Source organism: Populus alba, chromosome 1, assembly GCF_005239225.2.
Source record: "Populus alba chromosome 1, ASM523922v2, whole genome shotgun sequence".
NCBI lineage: Eukaryota > Viridiplantae > Streptophyta > Magnoliopsida > Malpighiales > Salicaceae > Populus > Populus alba.
The window spans coordinates 41,264,828-41,285,241 of NC_133284.1; the positions used below are offsets into that span (position 1 = coordinate 41,264,828).

Genomic DNA, 20,414 nt, shown 5'->3' on the forward strand with positions numbered 1-20,414 from the left:
CTTCCTCTTCCTCTTCTTCTTCTTCTTGAACTTTAATCTAGCTAATGGCATCTAACACAGTTAGAACCCACAAATATTTGCATGGCCTTCATCTATCAGTAGCTTCATTAGTAATATACATCAGTGTATCCAGTATTTCTCTCGAAACAGCTCAACAGTCGTCGTAACTTGTCAAACTGAGAAACTTTTATCGACAATTTGCAACAGACCTAAATATTTGTGGTTCTTAATTATATGATCATATTCATGATGCTTATAAGAGACCCATATGACAACGATATTCATGTCTAGATTGAAATCAGGAGGACCTGCTGTAATTATATAAGACAAAAGATGAAAGATTGACAGATTTTGTCCGCCTGCAGTATTGCAGAAGTCCATTTTTTCTTCACACTTGGAGAGAGTAATTCACAATTACCCCCTTCACTTGGGAACTTCTTTTGCCAAAAGTAATGCTCATAATGGTCGGTGAAAGCATTCACGGATCAAGTGATATATGAACATATCAAATTTTTATCAAGATAACTGGAAATTTTAATTAATAAAAACCCCAATGATGACCCAATATTTTGTTTATAATAATACTCTTGAGTATTGAAAAATAATCCTTTTTTTAAAAAAAAATCTATTTTCCACGAATTCACATTTCAAAAGGAATTAATTTTTTTTTTTTTACGAACATACATGACCTTAAATGCACTTTTTGGAGATTTTTCACATCCTTTTCAAGAATCAAGGTTTGGCATCGATTATTGTTTGAATTCAATTTCATGTTTACCAAACTTTGCAATTGATAGATTTTTTAAACAAGTATTAAGTTATTTGATCTTAAATTTCAAAATGTATTCTTTTTTCACTTATGTGATACATATATAGGAGAACAAAAGTAAAAATCAAGCCAAAATCAGATATTTACTTCCTCCAAAAATAACAAGGACACTCAACTAGCCACGCATGCTTCTTTTGCAGTGATCACCATATGAACTTGTCATCGAGCTTTTGATGAAAGATCTTAGGCAATCCAGCTTCGTGCTTGGTTACCTATATATGCTCTCGATTGAATCTTGAATCAATACCGACGACAGCCATGGACTTGGGAAGTTATTTCAACACATTATTGTTGTTACAGCATGGAAACACAAAAACATTGTTTCCATGTTGTATGAGAGAGATGAGATATTGACGTCTTGTTTGCATGGTACGGCTCATGTGGCCGACGAATCTATGAGCTCTTTACACCTGTGGTTATAAACTCAAGAGCTTTCACTTTCATGGATTCACGTCAAAATTCAATTTCTATCTATACGGCTGGTTCCTCGTAGTTCAAAGGTAATTAACCAGCTCCCAAATCGAACGAGCATGCTTGATTCAACACTCCCCGTGTCTCAAAACTCATAGAAAGCGAGTGAATGGATCTAGAAGAATCCATCCAAATTTTGTGGGCCTGAAGAGTAGGATAAGACGTGACACGGCATACCCACCTGGATGGGCAACTTGCTGCTATAATCTTCGAGGAGAAGTAAAGACTTGCTAGGTAAAGTTGTACTGTTCTGTTATTGTTTTGGTGGGACACTCGAAAAGCCATAGAAAGAAAACAAATTTACATAGTTTATATCGAACTAGATTTTTTAAGCTATAGTGAACAGTGAGTGTCCGAAGACCTTTACTTCTCAGGTGTTACCTACCTTGTGTTAGATGCTCACGTGACACACGAAGTTTGGGGATGTTCATGTGGTTTTCACTTGCCCAGAATCATGGATGAAGATGGGTAGCTAGGCATGATGAGAAAACCATTTAGGGCCATCCACACGCACGAAAGAGAATGGCTAAGGATTCTGGGCAAATCATCTTCGTGGACAGAAGGGATATCAGAATAGCATCAGCATTTTCCATATAACCATTTAAGTGCTATGGATTTTCCTTACTGCATGTGTCGTAAGAGTTTTTCATAACATTTCAGAGTCAACTAATTTCTCCATAAAAACAAGAGATTATAACTTATCATCCCAGAGAAGAAATGAGCACTGTTTATTTACTTCGAAGAAAGGATATTTTTAAAATATTAATTACCAATTAGCAAGCATTTATATTGATCTTATCTTATCATATACTTACTAATTATTATAATGTACTCAAATAATCACATCGAGCGTCCACGATATTGTAAGATGACTGAAGGTTACTGTCACAAGGTTATGTCAATTCTTCAGAATGCCAGCGCATCAGTCTTCATCAGCATGAAGTGAAGTAGCAGAATTGGATGAGGGTTTTAAGTACCAGTAATTTATAAAAGACCAACTTAGGTGTTACCATGTCAAGCTGATTTGGATTCTCATCAACTAGATGTAATACAGTACATGGAACATTGGTTAGCCGCCCCCCCCCCCATATATATATATATATTCCCCCAACACACACACGATATATTAGATGATTTGGATCGACTATAATTAACTTGTAAAACCTTTGGATTATAATATCGTAATAACTATATAAAAGAAAAAAAATAAATTAGAAAACACAATTCCTAATTAGCCAAAATATTGAATGACAAAAAAGAATTAATTAAAAAAAAATGGCTCGAGTCACCCTGGTAAATTTGTTAAACTTGCAATCCAAATCAGGAAAACAATATTATCCTATATAAGATTAAAAAAAATAAAAAAAAAACAACAACAAAGCTTAGCTCTCAATCAATCCATTGTTGAATAACAAGATCATAAAAGAAACAATTTGAAAAAAAAAAAAAAAAAAAAATAATTAGAGTCAATTCAGAAAATCCACGACCCAAGTTATGAGATCAGGATAACTTAATAGAAATCAAATAAAAAAAATTATGAATTCCAATTCCCAACTGACTAAGTTCACAAACTAGATCATGAGAACGAGATTACCTCACATAAAAAAAAAAAAAAAACTATAAAGCTCAGCTTTCAATCAGCTAATTGTTGAAGAACAAAATTAGAAAATAAACATTTTTTAAGAAATGAAAAATAAATCCAAGTCATCCAGGGTTAACTTGAAAAACCGACAACTCGTGTCATGAGATTAGGAAAACTTAATAAAAAGCAAATAAGAAAAAAAAAAACCCAAAGCTCAATTCCAATACTATTAAAAAAGACGACACTAAACCCTAAAGGGTGCAACCCAATTGGTCAGGTCCTAAGTTTACTTTCTAAAAGTCACCAATTCAAGTCCCACAAACTTCAGGGCCATTGGAGGCTAACAATATGATCATTAACTTTAGGGCTCGTGGGATTAGTCGAGGTGCGTGCAAATTGCCAAACAGACATCCACGTTAATAAAAATAAAAGAAAGATGACACTACTACACAGGAGGAAGCTGCATAAACTGCTAGGGCACAATGACTTTCTTCATATGTTGGCATGTGCAATGCAAGCGTTAGGTTCTTTACCAATACCTAGCAATCAGAGTCCCATTCAGTTTCAAATTTTGCCCCTTAAGCCTTAATAAAATTGAACTTTATTTTGCAAAATCAAGCTTCAATTGCAAATCAAAATTTTTCCTTGATATAGCAAAATCCCCATTTCTAGGCAACCAAAAACACTATTAAGTTCAATCTCAAATAAAATCAATTTTAAACGATGAAATTGTAAAGAAAAAAAAAACTAGGTGACCATAAAAAATAGAGTTGATCTTTCTCTTGACCGTGTAATTCAATCATTGATTCTTTTAAGAAAAAAAGATTGAATATTTGTTTATTTTTTAAATTCAGTCCTTATAATTTTAATTTAAAAAAAATTCATTTAAATTTTGCAAACTGATCATTCATCCAGTGACAAAAGCTAGATAACTAAACTATTAAGATTAATCTCAAATAAAGACAACTTCAAAGAAACAAATTGAAGAAAAAAAATTAAAATGAAAAAGAAAAAACAAAAGAAAGCACTCGATTATAGTAAAGGGTGTGGATTCCCCCACATCCTTTAGAATTTATTATTATTATTATTATTATTAATGTTCACGTATTAGATTATGGAAATATATAGCCGGTCTAATAAGAATTCAAAAATCACATCTCTCTGTAAAAAAAAAACCATAAAAATATATTTAGTATCAATTTAATAGATTCAGTAATATTCCCTCTTAACTACAAAGATTAAGGAAACAAGGGGATCAAAATAAATAACTATCATTATTACCCATAAAAAAAAATTGAATTGCTAAATGAGGAAAACCCAAGGACAAAATTTAGGCCTCCTCTGCCTAAATTTTAGGGTCAGGTGGAGGGGGTGCTGATGGAGCTTTACTGACTGGTGATGGCTGCTGCTGCTGTTGATGCTGTGGTAGAGGAGGAGGTGGTGGATGCTGCTGTTGATGCTGCTGTGGTGGTGGAGGCCGTGGAGGCGGTGGCATTGGCATTAGATACGGATTTCTCCCATACAATTGTTGTTCTGGCCCTCTAAAGAAAGGATGTGGAATTGGAATTGGAGGGTATGGTACCTCATATGGATTATAAGGATTATCTCCATAAAATGAATAAGGTATTTGTTCCATGACCTCACCAGCAAACCTAAGAGATCAGACCTCTCCATGTTTCCCATATTTATCAAAAGACATTCAAAATTGTTGTGGGATTTACTTTTCCATTGACCTTCACTGTCCCTTGTTCTGCATCTAGAACCACAGAATATACTCCTACCAATAAAAGAAGAAATAAAAAATCTATAGTAAAACAAGGTCAATGTTACATAGAGATATATTTCCATGCGGTCATAATAAGTTATGACAAAACATCTATCGAAATAGATTAGTACCTTTTAGATTCTGTAACCCTTCCATCATTTTCCTTTTACACCCATCACAATGGACATTCACTCTCATCATACAACTCTGCAAAATACATACTTCAAGAAAATGGTATGGAAAAGGAAAATTGCTTCAAGTAAAATCAATAAGAGCTACAAGAAATTAAATCAAACTGAGGATTTGAGTCTAACCATCTGTGCATTGGAGTCCATTTGAAGGTACTAGGAACAATGCTGTTTTTTTTTTTTTTTTTTTTTTTTTTTCCATCAGACTTGGAACAAAGTTTCTTGAGGGAGAAGAAGAGATTTAATACCAGAAACATCAGAGAATTTTGGGCTGTCAATAGTTGTCATGAAGGTTTGATTTGCAATTGTAACCAAGAACATCATGAAATTTTTAACCCAATAAGGTAAACATTGAAAAGGAGTCTATATTCATTTCTCAAGTAATCGACTTGTGATCTTGTTTCCATACTTTTTTGCCAACTTTCGAACTCATTCCCCGAGCCTCTTCATCTTTCTCATAGGTAAGGTGGAAAAAAAAATATATCGCCTTACTCTAATAAAAGGTCATTACTTCACTAGTGTGATTTATTTAGAAAAAAGTCAAATTTATTCCATGAAAAGGCAATGATATTATTTTAACGTCTAGAGATGTTTACTATATGTTGTTGAAATACTGCAATAGTTCTGTTTAATTAATGGAAGTTTCCTATATTATATCCGTTATCCTGATAGCAATTAATCTATCTTGATTTTACTTCATGTTTTGGTCCTCAATTAGAGATATTCAGAGGTTGGTTAATGGTTAAGTTTATTGATTTTGTCTGCATCAATACAAGAGCTCGTCTTTCAATTTGGAGAACATTCTCCTACTGCTAACCATTAACCAGGTTGCCTGAACAATTGTGCAGACAAAAAGTTATACTCTGAATAAATGAACTCTACCCTTTTCAATTAAGTATTTTAATTTCATTTCATTTTCAATCGAGGATTTCAACTCTATAACTATCCAAAAAAAAAAAAAAACCTTTTCCAATCGAGTAGTTCAACTCTTGAAGTTGTTTCCAGGAAGCACTTCAACTTTCGGAATCTTTGATGGTATGTACTGCTCTGACAAGAAGGAAAGGGTGTGCACAGAAAATGCTTCAATCTCGAATTTTACTCCCTTTTGCAACATTAGCTCTAGCTCCAACCTATCAAGGAATATTATACCACCCATTATTTATCATGGTGCTCCAAAGCCATAATATGCATGGGTATGCGAGGCACGTGTGCACACACACCAATAATATTAGAATATTATCTAGTGTCACAAAAACCCTACCTCCATTCCGGCACTTCCTTTTGAAGGTAGCATCTGAGTAACATAGTCTCCGTTCTTCTCTTGTCTAACAGGCAATGCAAAAAAAATTAACACAAACTAGGAAATGGTACTTGAAAAAGTAAAGGAGCAAGCAGATTTAAAAGATTGAAAACTAAATTTTCACACCCTCTGCTGTCAATGGGAGTAAACACTGTTGCGGAAGATCATATTTCTCAAAATCTGAAGGAAAAGCTCCGAGCCATTGTACCTCTGGGACACGCAAAACTTTTGCATCGAATGCCATTTGCTTCCAACATTGAAGTGCAAGGTAGAAAGAAAGAAAAAGGAATCAAGTCACAGAGTTAGAGGAGATTTGGGAATCTACATTTATATAGATATCTTACTCAGACAGAATTGAATAGACAAATATCAAAATAATATGTTATCCAATCAAGAAGCCTAACCATGGAACCAAATCGATAGGTAGTCAGGATGTCAAAGCCATATGGATCACAATCTACTAAACAGTAGACAGGCAGACACAGCTTCTCAACAAGTAGCCGCAGGAACCTGATAGTGCTTAAGAGTTCATAGAACAAAGATCAAAAAGCTCATAGCCATGAGAATGGCGTATACAACATACAGTACAGAGATTTCTACCTTCTGGTGGGAATATCTGGATACCCTCTTCCCTGCAAAGCACAGAAAGAGAAATAAACACAAAGAACAACAGAAAGAAGAGATAATCAACAAAGTTTGCACTTACAGTGATCACAATACAGCGGTTTGCATTGCAGAACTTATCATTAGCTAAACGCTGGAATACTGGATGTCAGGGATTCAAATTCAGCCAACTAAGAGATCTGAAATATGGAACTCTTGATTTCTCTTTAAACAGGAACATTGAAGATGAGAAGATTTACCCGATTCCTTCTCCACAATGAGTATGTATTTGGCAACACTGACAATATCTATAAGCAAGAATTAGTGGCAATCAGTATTCAAGAATTTCTTTCATAGAATGTTTCATTAATCAAGCATAAAGCCTGTTAGATAAATATTTGAAAGTACAATTTGAACAACAATTGCAAACGCCATTCATGAACTTGAAATAAAAAAAAAATGTTGAAAATTTGTGTGAAACAACCCAAATGTATGAGATATTCTTTTTCCTTTTCAATCAAATAGTAATGTGCATTTTGGATCGGTAAAGTAGTCTACTATCATACAGCCCATTGCTGTCACGTAACAGTTACTTTCTTGATATTTTAGCTGAGATACCTTTGACTTCCTCAACGTGCACAGGGATGGTATAGGCCTGCAAATGAGTCAGAAGCACAATTACATTCCAGAATGTGAGAAGTTGACTCAGTCTATGATTTCTTTCATTCTTACAGTGGTAGGAGAATTTATGCAATCAAATTTCCTCCCAGCTTCCAAGAACCGTAACCATCCCATTACCAACCTGTATAACAAGCATAGATGGATCCATAAATAAAAGGATATCTTATACACAATGAAACATAATTCTCATTGCTTCTTTCAAGAGTTGAGTGTGACCTAGAAGTACCCACCCGTTTCCAACAGAGACCTGCAAAAGGATTTGAAAGTTAGTAAATTTCTCATGATCTCAAAAACAGTAGTTTTCCTTCAAATGATAGAGCGGCTTAAGGAATCAATCTCAAAAACTAGAGAGGACTGTCATCAAACATATTGACTACTTATTTTACCTATCACCTCTCGACTGATTATAAAGACCAGAATTCACTGACTATCAATCATGCAAAAATAAAAAAAAGGACTGTTGCACTTTATTAGCAGTTATAACGGATCATGACAACTTGGAGTTGGTTAAGCAAACAGAAAAAGAGTAGCCTCTTGCTGCTAATGACATAGTCCATTCTTAAATTTAATATCAAAAGAACTGTCATATTTAAGATATTAACTAGCATCCTTTCCCAAACCATGTGAACGTTTTCCTTTAACCTCTCATATGCAGTATCCTTCAACCAAAGATAATTTCAAGGTGAAACCAATGTAACATCTACCACATTTAGGTTGTGACGACTGCATTGCAGAAGGATGCATATGTCATTAATTGCACGGTCCACAACAGACTGTTCTGCATGACAAAAAAAATGTAGAAAAAAAATTCACAATCACTTCATAAAGTTCTAGCACGTTATTGAGTGCAATTTTCACGAGTAAAATAAATTGCACTGAAAATTTGGGTTTTGCAGGCATCTCATTTTCAGCAGTTGAATTGCACACGATAGTGTAATATAACATCTAACAAGAACCATGTCTCTATCTTCTAAGTAAGAAATGTTTTAAATTCACCTGAAAACACAGATGGGTGCATGTAATATATATCTCTTTTAGACCCATGTCGGTTCTCTTGCAGAAGTTTCTGAACAATCACCAGCACTCTCAGCAAGACATCTGAAATTCAACAAAGAGACCAAAAATGAACTAATGATTGCATCTCCAACTCGATTACATAAGTTCCTCCAGACAATTCGATTCAATAACGTACACAACTCACCTATTCTACACGCATGACATTGTCTCGTAAGTGTGAGAACTTGTTGCCCCTTTGGCAAATCAGAGCTGCACAAGCTGCATAAACCGATAGATAGGTAGCATACCCTAGCACATCGTACACATGAGATATCTAGAAACCCATAAAGGGTATACAAATCATAAGCCAGTAGACATTTAAATACACCTTATCTTCTACTAGTACACAATCTATTGTCGTTTTTTCAAAAAAAAAATCAAAATTCTAAAATTCTCAGAGTAACTTGTTTGCAATTTTTGTTTATGAGAATGCAAACAGAACCCATGTATTGCATTAGTAATTTCTTGCTAAAATTGCAATTAATTAAGCAACTTGTAAGAAAATTGATAAAAACAAACCAGTTTGAATTGGGATCGGTGCAGTAGTTTCTAAAATTGTGGATGCAAATGTTAGGAGATCGTCCCTCGCTTAGCTCTTTCACTAATGATGTAGTCAAATCTGCATTTATCACCAAAATTAGTTGAATTATAGTTAATTATAGAAATGTAAATTGTATTTCTTAATTTTAGCGACCTTTGATTTTTGAGAGTAAAGCTCTTGAGCTTGCATTTCTCTCCATTATTTTTTATTTTTCTCTTGCCTGTCTGAAACAGAGAAACTGTTAGTTTGTTTCTTTCTTTAGTTATTATTAAAAGAATTGTATTTGCCTTGGTCAGGCCAAGGGATGTTTCTGTCCAGTGTAGTTATCCAGATTGACGACGGTATTTTAGTACTTTTAATAGATAAAATATTATTTAATATGAGAAAGGAAACCACATGGAAGTGATACATGCATGTGGGTTCTCTGTGCATGGTTTTAAAACCTAGCCCAGTCTAACGGATCGATCTGGAACTCGGACGATCTGAGGCTTGAACCGGGCCGGGTTGAAAAACAAATAAGAAAAGAAAAAACTTAGTGTGACTTATCTGGTTACCTGACAAGACTTGGTTAAAAACTCGATTGCAACCCGTTGACTGTTTTTTTTTTTTTTTTACTAAAATTACTTCATTTTGATTTTTTTAAAAAAAATTGACCTGAACAACTCAATGACAATGTCAAAATTCAGATCTTGGACTAAACTAACCACCAGACCAAATCTAAAAACTATGCTCTTATGATCTTCGAACTACGTGTGCCGCAGTCAAATTTCAGCGATGATATTTTAATCCTCATAGCGTCTTTTTCATGATTGGGCAAATATGTCAAGTTTTGCACCGATATTCTTCTTCTTCTTCTTCTTTCTGTTGTTTTTTTCTTTCCTTCTTGATTCTAAAACAATCCCTATACATTTTTAAAACAGCTTGATTCTAAAACCATCCCTATACATTTTTAAAACAGCTCTTCAAGTTAATATTTTTTTTCATATTTAGTTCATATTTTTTTAAAAAAATTATTCATATAATTAAAAAAAATTAATTGAAACCTCTTTTTTTCACCTTTCAAATTTAGTCTTTTTATTTTTATTTATTCTCTTAATTGAATTATTTTTTTAATTGCATCCCTTAATATTTTATATCATTTGTTTAAGTGGATAATTCTTTCAATTGCATCCCTTAATATTTTATATCATTTTTTTAATTGAATATTTTTTCAATTGCATTCTTTAATATTTTAGTTCATTTTATTTTATATCAAATTTGTTCCTTATTCTCTTGATCACTATTTGTTTTGATTTTGATCCTATTTTTGTTGCAACTTTCTTTTTCGATTTCATTCATCAGCATTTCATTGATTGAGATTTTATTAACCTTTTGGGTCACATGTTTGAAAGGTTAGGACGGGATTGGACTTATATCTTTTTTTTAGGTGCTCTTTATAGTTGATTTTTGTTGGTATCATCCTTCTATATGGTTATCATGATCTCATATGTCAAGCCATAAGTTTCACATATTAACCTAGATTTGCCCGGGGCAATATTATTTTTTTAATTTATTTGTTGTTGTTATTTCCTAATTTTTTTTATCATATTATCAAACCAATCAAGGTTTAACCTAAATATCAAATATTTTCTACTTTAAAAAACAACCATCTTTTTTTCAGGTTGAACAAAAATCTTGGTATGACCCATGATATCGCATGAGCCACCAATCTAGTACATATACTAAAAGCAAATACTATTTCACTATATAAATGGTATAAATGAATTATTTTTCTATTTTATTATTGTAGTGATGATAAATCTATAACTTTTTGGAGTCGCTGTAACTTAAAACATTATGGAGCAGAATAATATAATGATGTTTTTTACCCTTTTTAAACAAAACCATTGAAATGGTTATTGGGGCTAATATGGTCTTTTTTTTCAAAGTACATTGGTTATTATTAGATTAATTAGGGATAACTCAGTTTTTTTCATGTTTTTAAATCACAACAAAATCACTAAATTAACCTTAAAGGTTTGTTTTTTCAAATTTTCACTTTTTAAAGAAGGGTAAAATAACTAAATTACCTTTAAACGCAAAAACATTTAAAGTGACATCCAAGGGTTTTTCATGATTGTTTTTTATTTTAATATTTTTGATATTTTAGGATATTTGATATTTTAATATTTTTTAAAAGCTAACTTGTGCACAACATGCACCAATGAGTTACAGACACCCATGCTCTTTGAGCAACATGTGAGAATCTCCTAATAGCAAAACACAACCTTTAAAATGACATTTGTAGCATCCTAAGAGCATCTCCAATGCAAAAAGCTAAATTGAGGAGCTAAATTGATAAAATGGCTTTTTGAATAGTATAAATATAGTTTTTTTGATTATGTGCATTTCCAATGGTAAAAAGCTATTTAGAAAAGTCATTTATATTTTAATATATTTCATGTTAAATTCATTTTTATATAATTATATAACTAATTTAGATATTTTATTCATAATATAATTATGATGTTATTAATTATATAATTAATATGAGTAATTTATAAAAATAATATAAAATTTAATGAAATAATATGAAAGTGAAAAGATATAATTTAAAATTAAACTTAAAATTTATTTATATGAATATTTTTAATTTTTAGTTTTATATGTTACTGTTAAAAATTTAATTTTTTAAAAGTAAATTCAAATTCAAACTTTGAAAAAAAACCTCCAATATTTTAAATTTTGATTTTCATTTTTTAAAAAAAAAAAAATTCATGCTTTGAAAAAATGACTGCCACCATTTTAAATTTTAAAATTTCAAATTTTAAAAAAATGACCGCCAACATTTTAAGATTTCAAAATTTTAAAAAAATAATCCATCTATAAATATTCTCATATACCTTAACATTTTTTCTCATCATTTCATTGTTTTCTCTCCAATCAAAAATATATTTCATTAAAATTCATCATGAATCATTCTAATTTTTATTTTTATGATGCTTTTGATTTTGATGGTGACACTTTTGTGTTCGCTTTTCAAGTTGTTGCTGTTGTGGTTGTTGAAGAAGAATTGAATAATCAAGAGCAGAGAACAGGGTATTGTGGCTCTATTCTTGGCCACCATATTGTCAATCGTAATAGAAAGAAAGGTGAGTTAAGGTTATATAATGATTATTTTGCTGAAAATCCTAAATTCATTGAAACTCAATTTCGAAAAAGATTTGAGATGAGTTATCATCTTTTTCTTCAGATCACAAATGCAGTGGAAGCTCATAATTCATATTTCAAACAAAGGACAGATGCTCTTGATATTCTTGGTTTATCTTGTCTTCAAAAGGTAACTGCAGCTCATAGAATACTTGCATATGATATTCCTGCAGATCTTACTGATGAATATCTTCAAATTGGAGAAAGCACTGCGATAGAAAGTCTTACAACTTTCGTCAAAGCAATCATATAAGTTTTTGTTGATTGGTATCTAAAGGCACCAAACGAGGCCGATATTTGTCGATTATTATCAATTGGAGAGCAGCGTGGATTTCCAGGGATGTTAGAGAGCATTGATTGTATGCATTGAAAATGGAAGAAATGTTTAATTGCATGGCATGGGATGTATATTGTTCATTGTCGTGAACCAACTATAATTCTAAAGGCGGTGGCTTCACAAGATCTTTGGATATGGCATGCCTTTTTTGGAATGCCTGGATCATTAAATAATATTAATGTTCTTGATCGGTCACCTATCTTCGCTGCACTTGCTGAAGGTCGTACTGCTCCTGTCAATTATACAATTAATGGACATGAATATACAATGGGATACTATTTAGCAAATGAGATTTATCCTAATTGGTCAACTTTTGTTAAGACAATCCTAAGGTCATTAGGAGCAAAGAGAAAATATTTTGCAAGTAAGCAAGAGTCTACAAGAAAGGATGTAGAGCGGACATTTGGGGTGCTCTAATCTCGTTTTGCAATTGTACGTGGACCTGTTTAATACTTGGATGAAGAAACGCTTGCAAATATTATGAAAGCTTACATAATAATGCATAATATGATTATTGAGGATGAAAGAGAAATGAACCTTGGATTTGACCATAAACGTGAAGTCAATTCCTTTATATCAGTGTCACATTGTGAAATACCAGAACTACATGATTTTCTTCAAACTCATAATCGAATCAGGGATAGAGCAACTAGCTCTCAACTACAAGAAGATTTGGTTGAACATTAATGGGAACAATATGATAACGAGTAGAATCATTAGCTTTGAACTTCTTATGTCATCATAATTTTCAAGTTTTTTATGTTTTTTTTCATTATGGTTGTTATCTTTTAAGTTAATTAATCCTATTTATTGTTGTTAAGTGTTAGAAGAACTTCAAAAAAGTATTATGAATTGATACCACTTTTATAAAAATATATTTAAAATAACCAATAAATTTCTAAATATTTAATTAAAAATACATTACATTAAACAATAAATAAATCTAGTTAATTAAAAATTAAAACCCCTCTTTTGCATAATTTCTAACTTTCTATTTTGAAAATACGCTGCAGAAATTGGATCCAAATTAGAAATATCCATTTTCATAATTTGTTCTTCTTTCTCAATCTTGTCCAATTCTTGTTTCTCTTGACTTTGTTGAATCATCATAGTTTGTTGCTCTAACATAATTTTTCTGTCTTGTTTTTTCTGATCCTCAATTTCAACTAGAGTATCCCTGAATTGTTGTAAGAGATTTGTTACAGTTGTCTCCCCAACTTTATATTTTCCTTGTTTACGTTTATGTCGTTTCTTTGCAGCCTTCTGACCAATTGGTCCATCTTGATAAATCAATGGTTCACTGTCTTCTCCTAGACTAATAGAATCAGGGGTAGATGGAGCTGATGAAGTCGAACTTGCATTGACATGACTTTTTTGTTTCTTGTTTGACCTCTGATGTTGACTTGTATGCTCAAATTGTCATTTGGGTTCTTTTTTTAAGATATCCCAACAATGTTTTAGTTGAAATCGTTTGCCAACGCAAGAAGCATACATTTATCGAGCATCATTAATCTAGTAAGTAAAAAATTAGAGAAATTAAATAATGTTAAAATATATGTTAAACAATTTAACATGAAAACGAATATTAAAATTAACTTTGGTTCTTCGGTCATTCCACTTTACTGATGATTTTCAATTTGAGTAACAAATCCAACAAATTTACCGACTTCTCTATTTTTTTCTTGCCATCTATTTGAAATGCTTATTTAGAAACGACTATTCAAGTTCCCTCCATTCTTTACAAAGTAAGCATGTACTTGAGCCTAGAACTGTTTTGTTTGTTCTTCAACTCCTATAATTAGATCTTTGCTAGTATTTAGTCATACATAAACAAGTAAACAATCTTTCTTTGGTGAGAAGTTTTTACTTCTTTGTGATTTTTTTTTTATTCTATGGACATTTAAATTTGAGTATGTTAAGTCATCAATTAATTGATTAGAATCACTTGGTTGTGAGAGAATATCTTCTTATTTACTTATAAGAAAGTTGGTGAAAGTGCTTGGAAAATTTGAATCCATTTATATTAAAAAAAAACCTCAAGTTAAAACTTTATAGGAGAGTGAAAAGGAAGTACACATTCAATGTCTAGCAATTTTGTAGTTTGCATACATGTGAATTAATAACAAGCATTGCATCCTACTTGTTCTAACATTATAATTTGACTATTTTTTGGAACGAAGAGAGGATTGATATACTGGTTTAATTATATTTTCAACAAGACAAAATATAATTAACCTTAAATTAAAACAGACAATCAAAAATAAAATTTAAATATGTCACTCTATATTTTGTATCAATATCAGCAATCATTATTACTTTCTCTTAATTTTGTAAAAGATAACAACATAATAAAAAATTGTTTCCTTTACCCATATAAAAAACATAACATGACAAAGAAATAAAAATCATCACTAATATCAAATTAACAACAAAAGATCTACAAAATCAAGAGATATTAAAGAGAAAATATAAAAAGCTTTTAAATAAACATACCTTTTAATTTCAGCTAATTAACACAACTAATGTTATTAATTAACCAGAGAAAAATTGATTCTTGATTTCTCTAAATTTGAGAGAAGAGTGAGGCACAATACAAGAATTTTTTTTAAAAAAAAAAAAACAAGTTTCTTTCCTTGCTTTTAAAGGAAAAAAAAAAAAAAAAACATTGTTGACCAACAACTATAAAAATAGTGTTGGCAACGTTAATTCCATTTTAGCTATTTCTAAAAAAACCTATATAAATAGATCTTCTCAAATTGAATATCCATTTTAGTTTCTCTTTTGCCTGCTACATTGGAATGGTTAAATAAAAAAACATAAGTTAAATAGGACACGTTTTTTAAATTTACCTCTTCATTTGCCTCTCTGGTTGGAGATGCTCTAAAATACTCTTCCTAATGGCCAGAGACATGTACAAAAAGACATAATGGTTGGGCTTCAGTAGACTTTTTTCTCTCTCTCCTTATATTCGGTTTCATGCCTATTTTTTTAAAATTAAATGTGTCTTATTAAGTTTGTATTTGTCTCAATTTTGATTTTTATTCTTTTATTGTTATTTAATGTGTTTTTAATGATTTTTTAAATTTATTTTGTTTTTCAATTTCATCCTTCAACATTTGCTTTCATTTAATTTTTTTATCCAATTTGTCCTCATTATTTTAATTGCTATTTTTTAATTATTTTCTTGATTTATTTTATTTTTCAATCTTATCATTTGTTGTTTTATTTCATTTAATTTTTATACTAGATTTAGTTCTTATTCTTTTAATTATTTTTTAAAATTTTTGTATCATTTTCTTGATTTATTTTATTTTTTAATTTTATCCCTCATTATTTTATTTCATTTAATTTTTATACTAAATGTAGTCCTCATTGTTTTGATTCATATTTGCTTCTTGTTTTTAATTTTGGATGATTGGAAATTTTATTTCATGATTTGCTTTTATGTTTGTCTTGTATGGAGTAATTGTGGTCTCATGACATAAGTCACAGGTTTTGAAAATTAGTATGGTTTGACTTCAGTTTTTTTTAGATTTTTTTAAATTGATTTTTTTTTCAGTTTCATTCTTCAATATTAGGTTATTGGGCTTTGAACTTCATGAATCTTTCCACTTTCCTTTCTATTGGATTGTCCCAATCTTATATCGGAGGTCACAGTTTAGTCATGTTAACTCAGGTTTTTTATGTTATTTTAATTGATTTATTTTATTTTATTTTATTTTTCATCATTTAGTTTGTTTGATAGTTGATGTCTACTTTTTTTATTCAATTTATTTTTTACAGAGATATCTTGGTCTCACAACTAGACCGTGAATTTGATATGCAAACTAGAATCAAATCTTTTTATTCTATTTTTAAAAAAATTAATATTTTTTTAGTTCATCTTTCAATATTTGATTTGCTAGTAATTAAGTTTCATATTAGTATTTTTTTAATGAGGTTATCTTATTTTCATTTAATTTTTGTTATCAAATAAGATTCTAATTTTGGCAGGAATTTAATTTTTTATTAGTCATTTTTGTTTTTTATATTTTTTATTGTGGGTTTTTTTTTTTATAATTATATTATTAAATTAATAAAGTTTATTGAACTAATTTGAATGAAGGATCAGATACTTAAATTTGTTTTACATATTTAAAAACACTATCATCACTTAGATATTTTTTTATATTAAAGAAAATAATCCAAGCTATGATGCAGCGCGGCCACTTTCCTAAAAGAGAAAGAAAGGAATTGCGAGGATTTTTAAGTGTTTTGTTTTTAATTATTAATTTTTCAATGAAATCCTATTAGAAGGGACATTAAAACTCCTATTGTTTTGGGGACAAAATAAGGGATTTTTTAGTTCAGGTGGGAATTGGTTTTTTCGATCAAGTTCAGGGGTATTTTAATAATTAAGGCGAGAAAGTTTGACATTTGACAGTACTTTCTAATCTGCAGAACAGACAAGATTGCAGCTGAAGTAAAGGGGGTTCCAGCATGCTCCAAAGATCTTTGCGAATCGAAATTGAAATGCAAGTCTCTCTCCTTAGGTAATTTATCTCTGTACTTTCATATCTCTTCTGGGAATTAAGCTTTGTATTTGTTTGAGAAAATTCCAACTTCAACATCTTTTTTTATGAGAACTCGTTATCTGTACTGTCAACGAGAATATAGCTCTCTTTGGATCCTTTTTGCTTTGTATTTATGATTTTTCCTTCGTAGCTCTCGTTTGGCTCACCAACTCTTTTGACTTTTCTTTCTTTATTCGTAATTGTGTTAGTTTGCCATGTGAAGTATGTGAAAGTCTTGAATTCTTATGCATCCCAATTGAATAGTGAATTCTAGGGCTTGTCATTGAAAAAAATCCAAGTTCTAACTAGATTTCCTTCATTTTTTGGATTGGTAGAAGAAACTTGCTAGTCACATGTCCCCTGTGCATTCTTTCAATTGTAAGCTCTGGCCAAAAACAGATGAGAAGGACAGTTCCATTACATTTGTAGAGAAGGAGCTAAGTACAAGACTAACAATGAATTGTGCAGTAGCATAGATCTTAGAGGGTACAGCGAGGAGTTTTCTAGGGAATTTCCTAACTGAACTACAATTTACATTTGATGCAAATCAATCTGAATCCATGATTCAAACAAGAAGTTCAATTTTGGTGAAGAGGGTTGTAGTTGGAATTGGTAGTGAGCCTTCTGAACTTATCTCCTAAGTTTTATGATAATCCTTTTCTGTTTGCTAAGTGCTTCACTTTATTTAAATCGTTTAGAATATAATGAAAATGGACCCCTTTAGTTTTCTAAATCATTATAATCATGATATCCAGACTCTTTTTCTTTGCTCTTTACTTGTTGCCATAATTTGTGTCACTATATATAGTCATACAGTTTCATGCTGCTGGAGCTGCATTTTCTTGATATTGTTTTGAGTTAGCTCACGAGCTTTTCCTTAATTGGCCCGCCACTTAAGGAAATTGTGTTGTAGAGTTTCAATTACTATTGTTTCTGGTTGTAATACAAGGCAGGCTATTGTTTCTGCTTGTAATACGTGGCAGAACAGTCAACAACGATGTGTGTGTGTGTGTGTGTTTAGTAGTTATGATGAAATACACAACAGAGAAATCCATGATTTGGGTGGAGAAATATTACTTTGCATTAAATAGACAGGAAGAGTGTTGGGAAATTAGTTATTTATGCAATTTTTGTTTATGCTTCGATGTTTTGAATGTGCTATTTTTGGTCCGAGCTTGCTCCCCGTTCTCATCCTAAATGTATCTATTTTCTGTCTCAATGAGATGCTATTTGTAGATATCAACTTCGTTTATGTACAATGAAAGGCCTGGAATCTGACTGATGTACTTACTGGCAATTATCTTATAATTAAATGTTAATCCCTTTATTGCCAAGAGAATGCTGAAGTAATCTATAACTCTTCCCAACCAAGTAATGGTAACTATGTTTTACTGGCAAAACTTTATATCTTAGTAAATTATTTGTTGTTATATTTGTTCTCTATACGATATCTTTAATGATTTGCAGGTTTTCTAGGAAGTCAATACGCATCTGCTTTTGCTAATTTACTTAAATGGCTTGCAATGGTGCAAAAAAGCCCTTGCTGTCAGGATTGGTGGATTCCACCTCTCAAAGAATTGATGAATGTACTCCCTACAGAAGAAGGTTTCGCCGTGTTAAAAGTGCTCCCGTAACAGAGCTTGTTCCTTCAGATATTAGTGGCAATGGACCAATTCCATGTTATGAATCCTTTTATGGGGGACGTCACCTGAGCCTGAAGCAAGTAGCTGTATTCTTGGCTGTCTACTTAGGTCTTGGCACTCTATGTTTTTATGTTGTCAGGGATGATATCAAAGGGAATAAATTAAATCCGATTCTTGATTCTTTATATTTTTGTATTGTAACGATGACCACTGTAGGATACGGAGACCTGGTGCCTGATAGTGCTCCTGTGAAATTACTTGCCTGTGTTTTTGTCTTCACGGGGATGCTTCTTATTGGATTGATACTCAGCAAAGCAGCAGACTATTTGGTGGAGAAGCAGGAAATACTACTGATTAAAGCTCTCCGCAGGCACCAAAAACTTGATCCAGCTGCATTTCTTAAGGAAATTGAAACCAACAAGGTCAAATACAAATGCTATTTGGCCATAATTATTCTTTCAGTGCTTATGCTGGTTGGAACTATTTTCCTATACATAGTTGAGGACTTGGACATCATTGATGCTTTCTACTGTGTCTGCTCTACCATTACAACTCTAGGTTATGGAGACAAGAGCTTCTCAACTGTATATGGCCGTATGTTTGCTGTATTTTGGATACTGACGGGTACTATTGCTTTAGGCCAGTTATTTCTTTACATTGCTGAGCTATTCACTGAAAGAAGACAGAGGGCATTGGTGAACTGGGTTCTTACCAGAAGGACGACCAATTTAGATTTGGAGGCAGCAGACATAGATGATGATGGTGTTGTTGGGTAAGTTACTCCTATAATATTCCTTTTGGATTTCGTTGTGAGTTGTTTCCCTACTGTTTAGTTCTTTCTCTTTTTGTCAAATTCGTGGATGTAGTTTATTGTATCAATTGGCAAGTTTGTTAGCTATTTATGTTGCTGACTCTCTCCTTCCTTCCTTTACCTAGGGCTGCCGAGTTCGTTGTATATAAGCTTAAAGAGATGGGAAAGATCAGCGAAGAAGATATTGCACTGGTAATGAAGGAGTTTGAGGATCTTGATGTTGATCAATCTGGAACCTTGTCAGCTTCTGATATCATGGCACAGACAACTCAAACACACAAGTGAGTGACTGAACCATCAGCAAGAGAATGTTTCTTGTATCAAGTTTACCTCAGTATGTTCATGGATTTTCCACTTTCATCTTCAAAAAAGGTCATTGCGTGCGAGTTCACTATGCCAGATGAAGTTTCACTAAGCATGAGATAAGCTTAATTAATTCACGGAAAACTTCATGACATTTTGTCATAAGCAATATTAGAATTTCTCCTGGGTGGCAGGGAGAAATATGATATATATGAACTCAATCAGATGCGGGGGAGTGAGCAAAAACTGTGGATTCAATTTTTGACCCAATTTTTAGCACAACTTCAATTGAAGTTTTACTATTTACGAGATGTTAATGAAATAAGCAAGATTTACAGGGTCCTTTACGGATACTATGAATTGACCGCCAAAATCTTCTAAGAATAACATTTCTAAGGTCAAGAATTAAAATTAAAAGCTTAAACTAGAGTTGTTTTTATCTATCTACGGTTCAACTAAGAGATATTTTTAATTAGTTTAAATGTCAGATTAAAATCTCTTCACAAATGATATTAAAGGTGTTGGGCATGGAATATCTTATGAAGGATGTTGGATTAAAACA

General features: G+C 31.7%; 2 protein-coding genes and 1 pseudogene across 10 annotated transcripts; 2 read left to right on the forward strand and 1 right to left on the reverse strand.

Annotated features, from left to right (window-relative positions):
* Positions 1-4,049: 4,049 nt before the first annotated feature.
* On the reverse strand, positions 4,050-9,304 carry LOC118056888 (meiotic recombination protein SPO11-1). Of its 5 annotated transcripts, none has more exons than XM_035069306.2 (17): positions 9,170-9,304; positions 8,995-9,094; positions 8,621-8,694; positions 8,416-8,517; positions 8,124-8,197; positions 7,650-7,666; positions 7,471-7,540; positions 7,357-7,393; positions 6,999-7,046; positions 6,842-6,900; positions 6,736-6,767; positions 6,540-6,654; positions 6,262-6,382; positions 6,097-6,160; positions 5,800-5,965; positions 4,779-4,854; positions 4,050-4,659 (listed from the first exon to the last, which is right to left on the reverse strand). In XM_035069306.2, the coding sequence occupies exons 1-15, from the start codon at positions 9,213-9,215 to the stop codon at positions 5,818-5,820; spliced, it is 1,107 nt and encodes a 368-aa protein (XP_034925197.1). In that variant the 5' UTR covers positions 9,216-9,304; the 3' UTR covers positions 4,050-4,659; positions 4,779-4,854; positions 5,800-5,817. The 5 variants fall into 5 exon arrangements, with proteins under 5 accessions (XP_034925197.1, XP_073265409.1, XP_073265415.1 ...); XM_073409308.1 differs by having other exon boundaries at positions 4,779-5,667; XM_073409314.1 differs by having other exon boundaries at positions 4,779-5,965; positions 6,540-6,645.
* A 16-nt stretch (positions 9,305-9,320) lies between these two features.
* Positions 9,321-13,229, forward strand: LOC140955252 (uncharacterized; annotated as a pseudogene).
* A 3,713-nt stretch (positions 13,230-16,942) lies between these two features.
* On the forward strand, positions 16,943-20,163 carry LOC118056887 (two-pore potassium channel 1). Of its 5 annotated transcripts, none has more exons than XM_073407246.1 (4): positions 16,947-17,074; positions 18,563-18,846; positions 18,955-19,510; positions 19,675-20,163. In XM_073407246.1, the coding sequence occupies exons 2-4, from the start codon at positions 18,609-18,611 to the stop codon at positions 19,832-19,834; spliced, it is 954 nt and encodes a 317-aa protein (XP_073263347.1). In that variant the 5' UTR covers positions 16,947-17,074; positions 18,563-18,608; the 3' UTR covers positions 19,835-20,163. The 5 variants fall into 5 exon arrangements, with proteins under 5 accessions (XP_034925194.1, XP_073263347.1, XP_073263346.1 ...); XM_073407245.1 differs by adding an exon at positions 17,431-18,472 and having other exon boundaries at positions 16,977-17,074; positions 18,563-19,510; XM_035069305.2 differs by adding an exon at positions 18,332-18,472 and having other exon boundaries at positions 16,989-17,074; positions 18,563-19,510.
* The last annotated feature ends 251 nt before the right edge of the window (positions 20,164-20,414 follow it).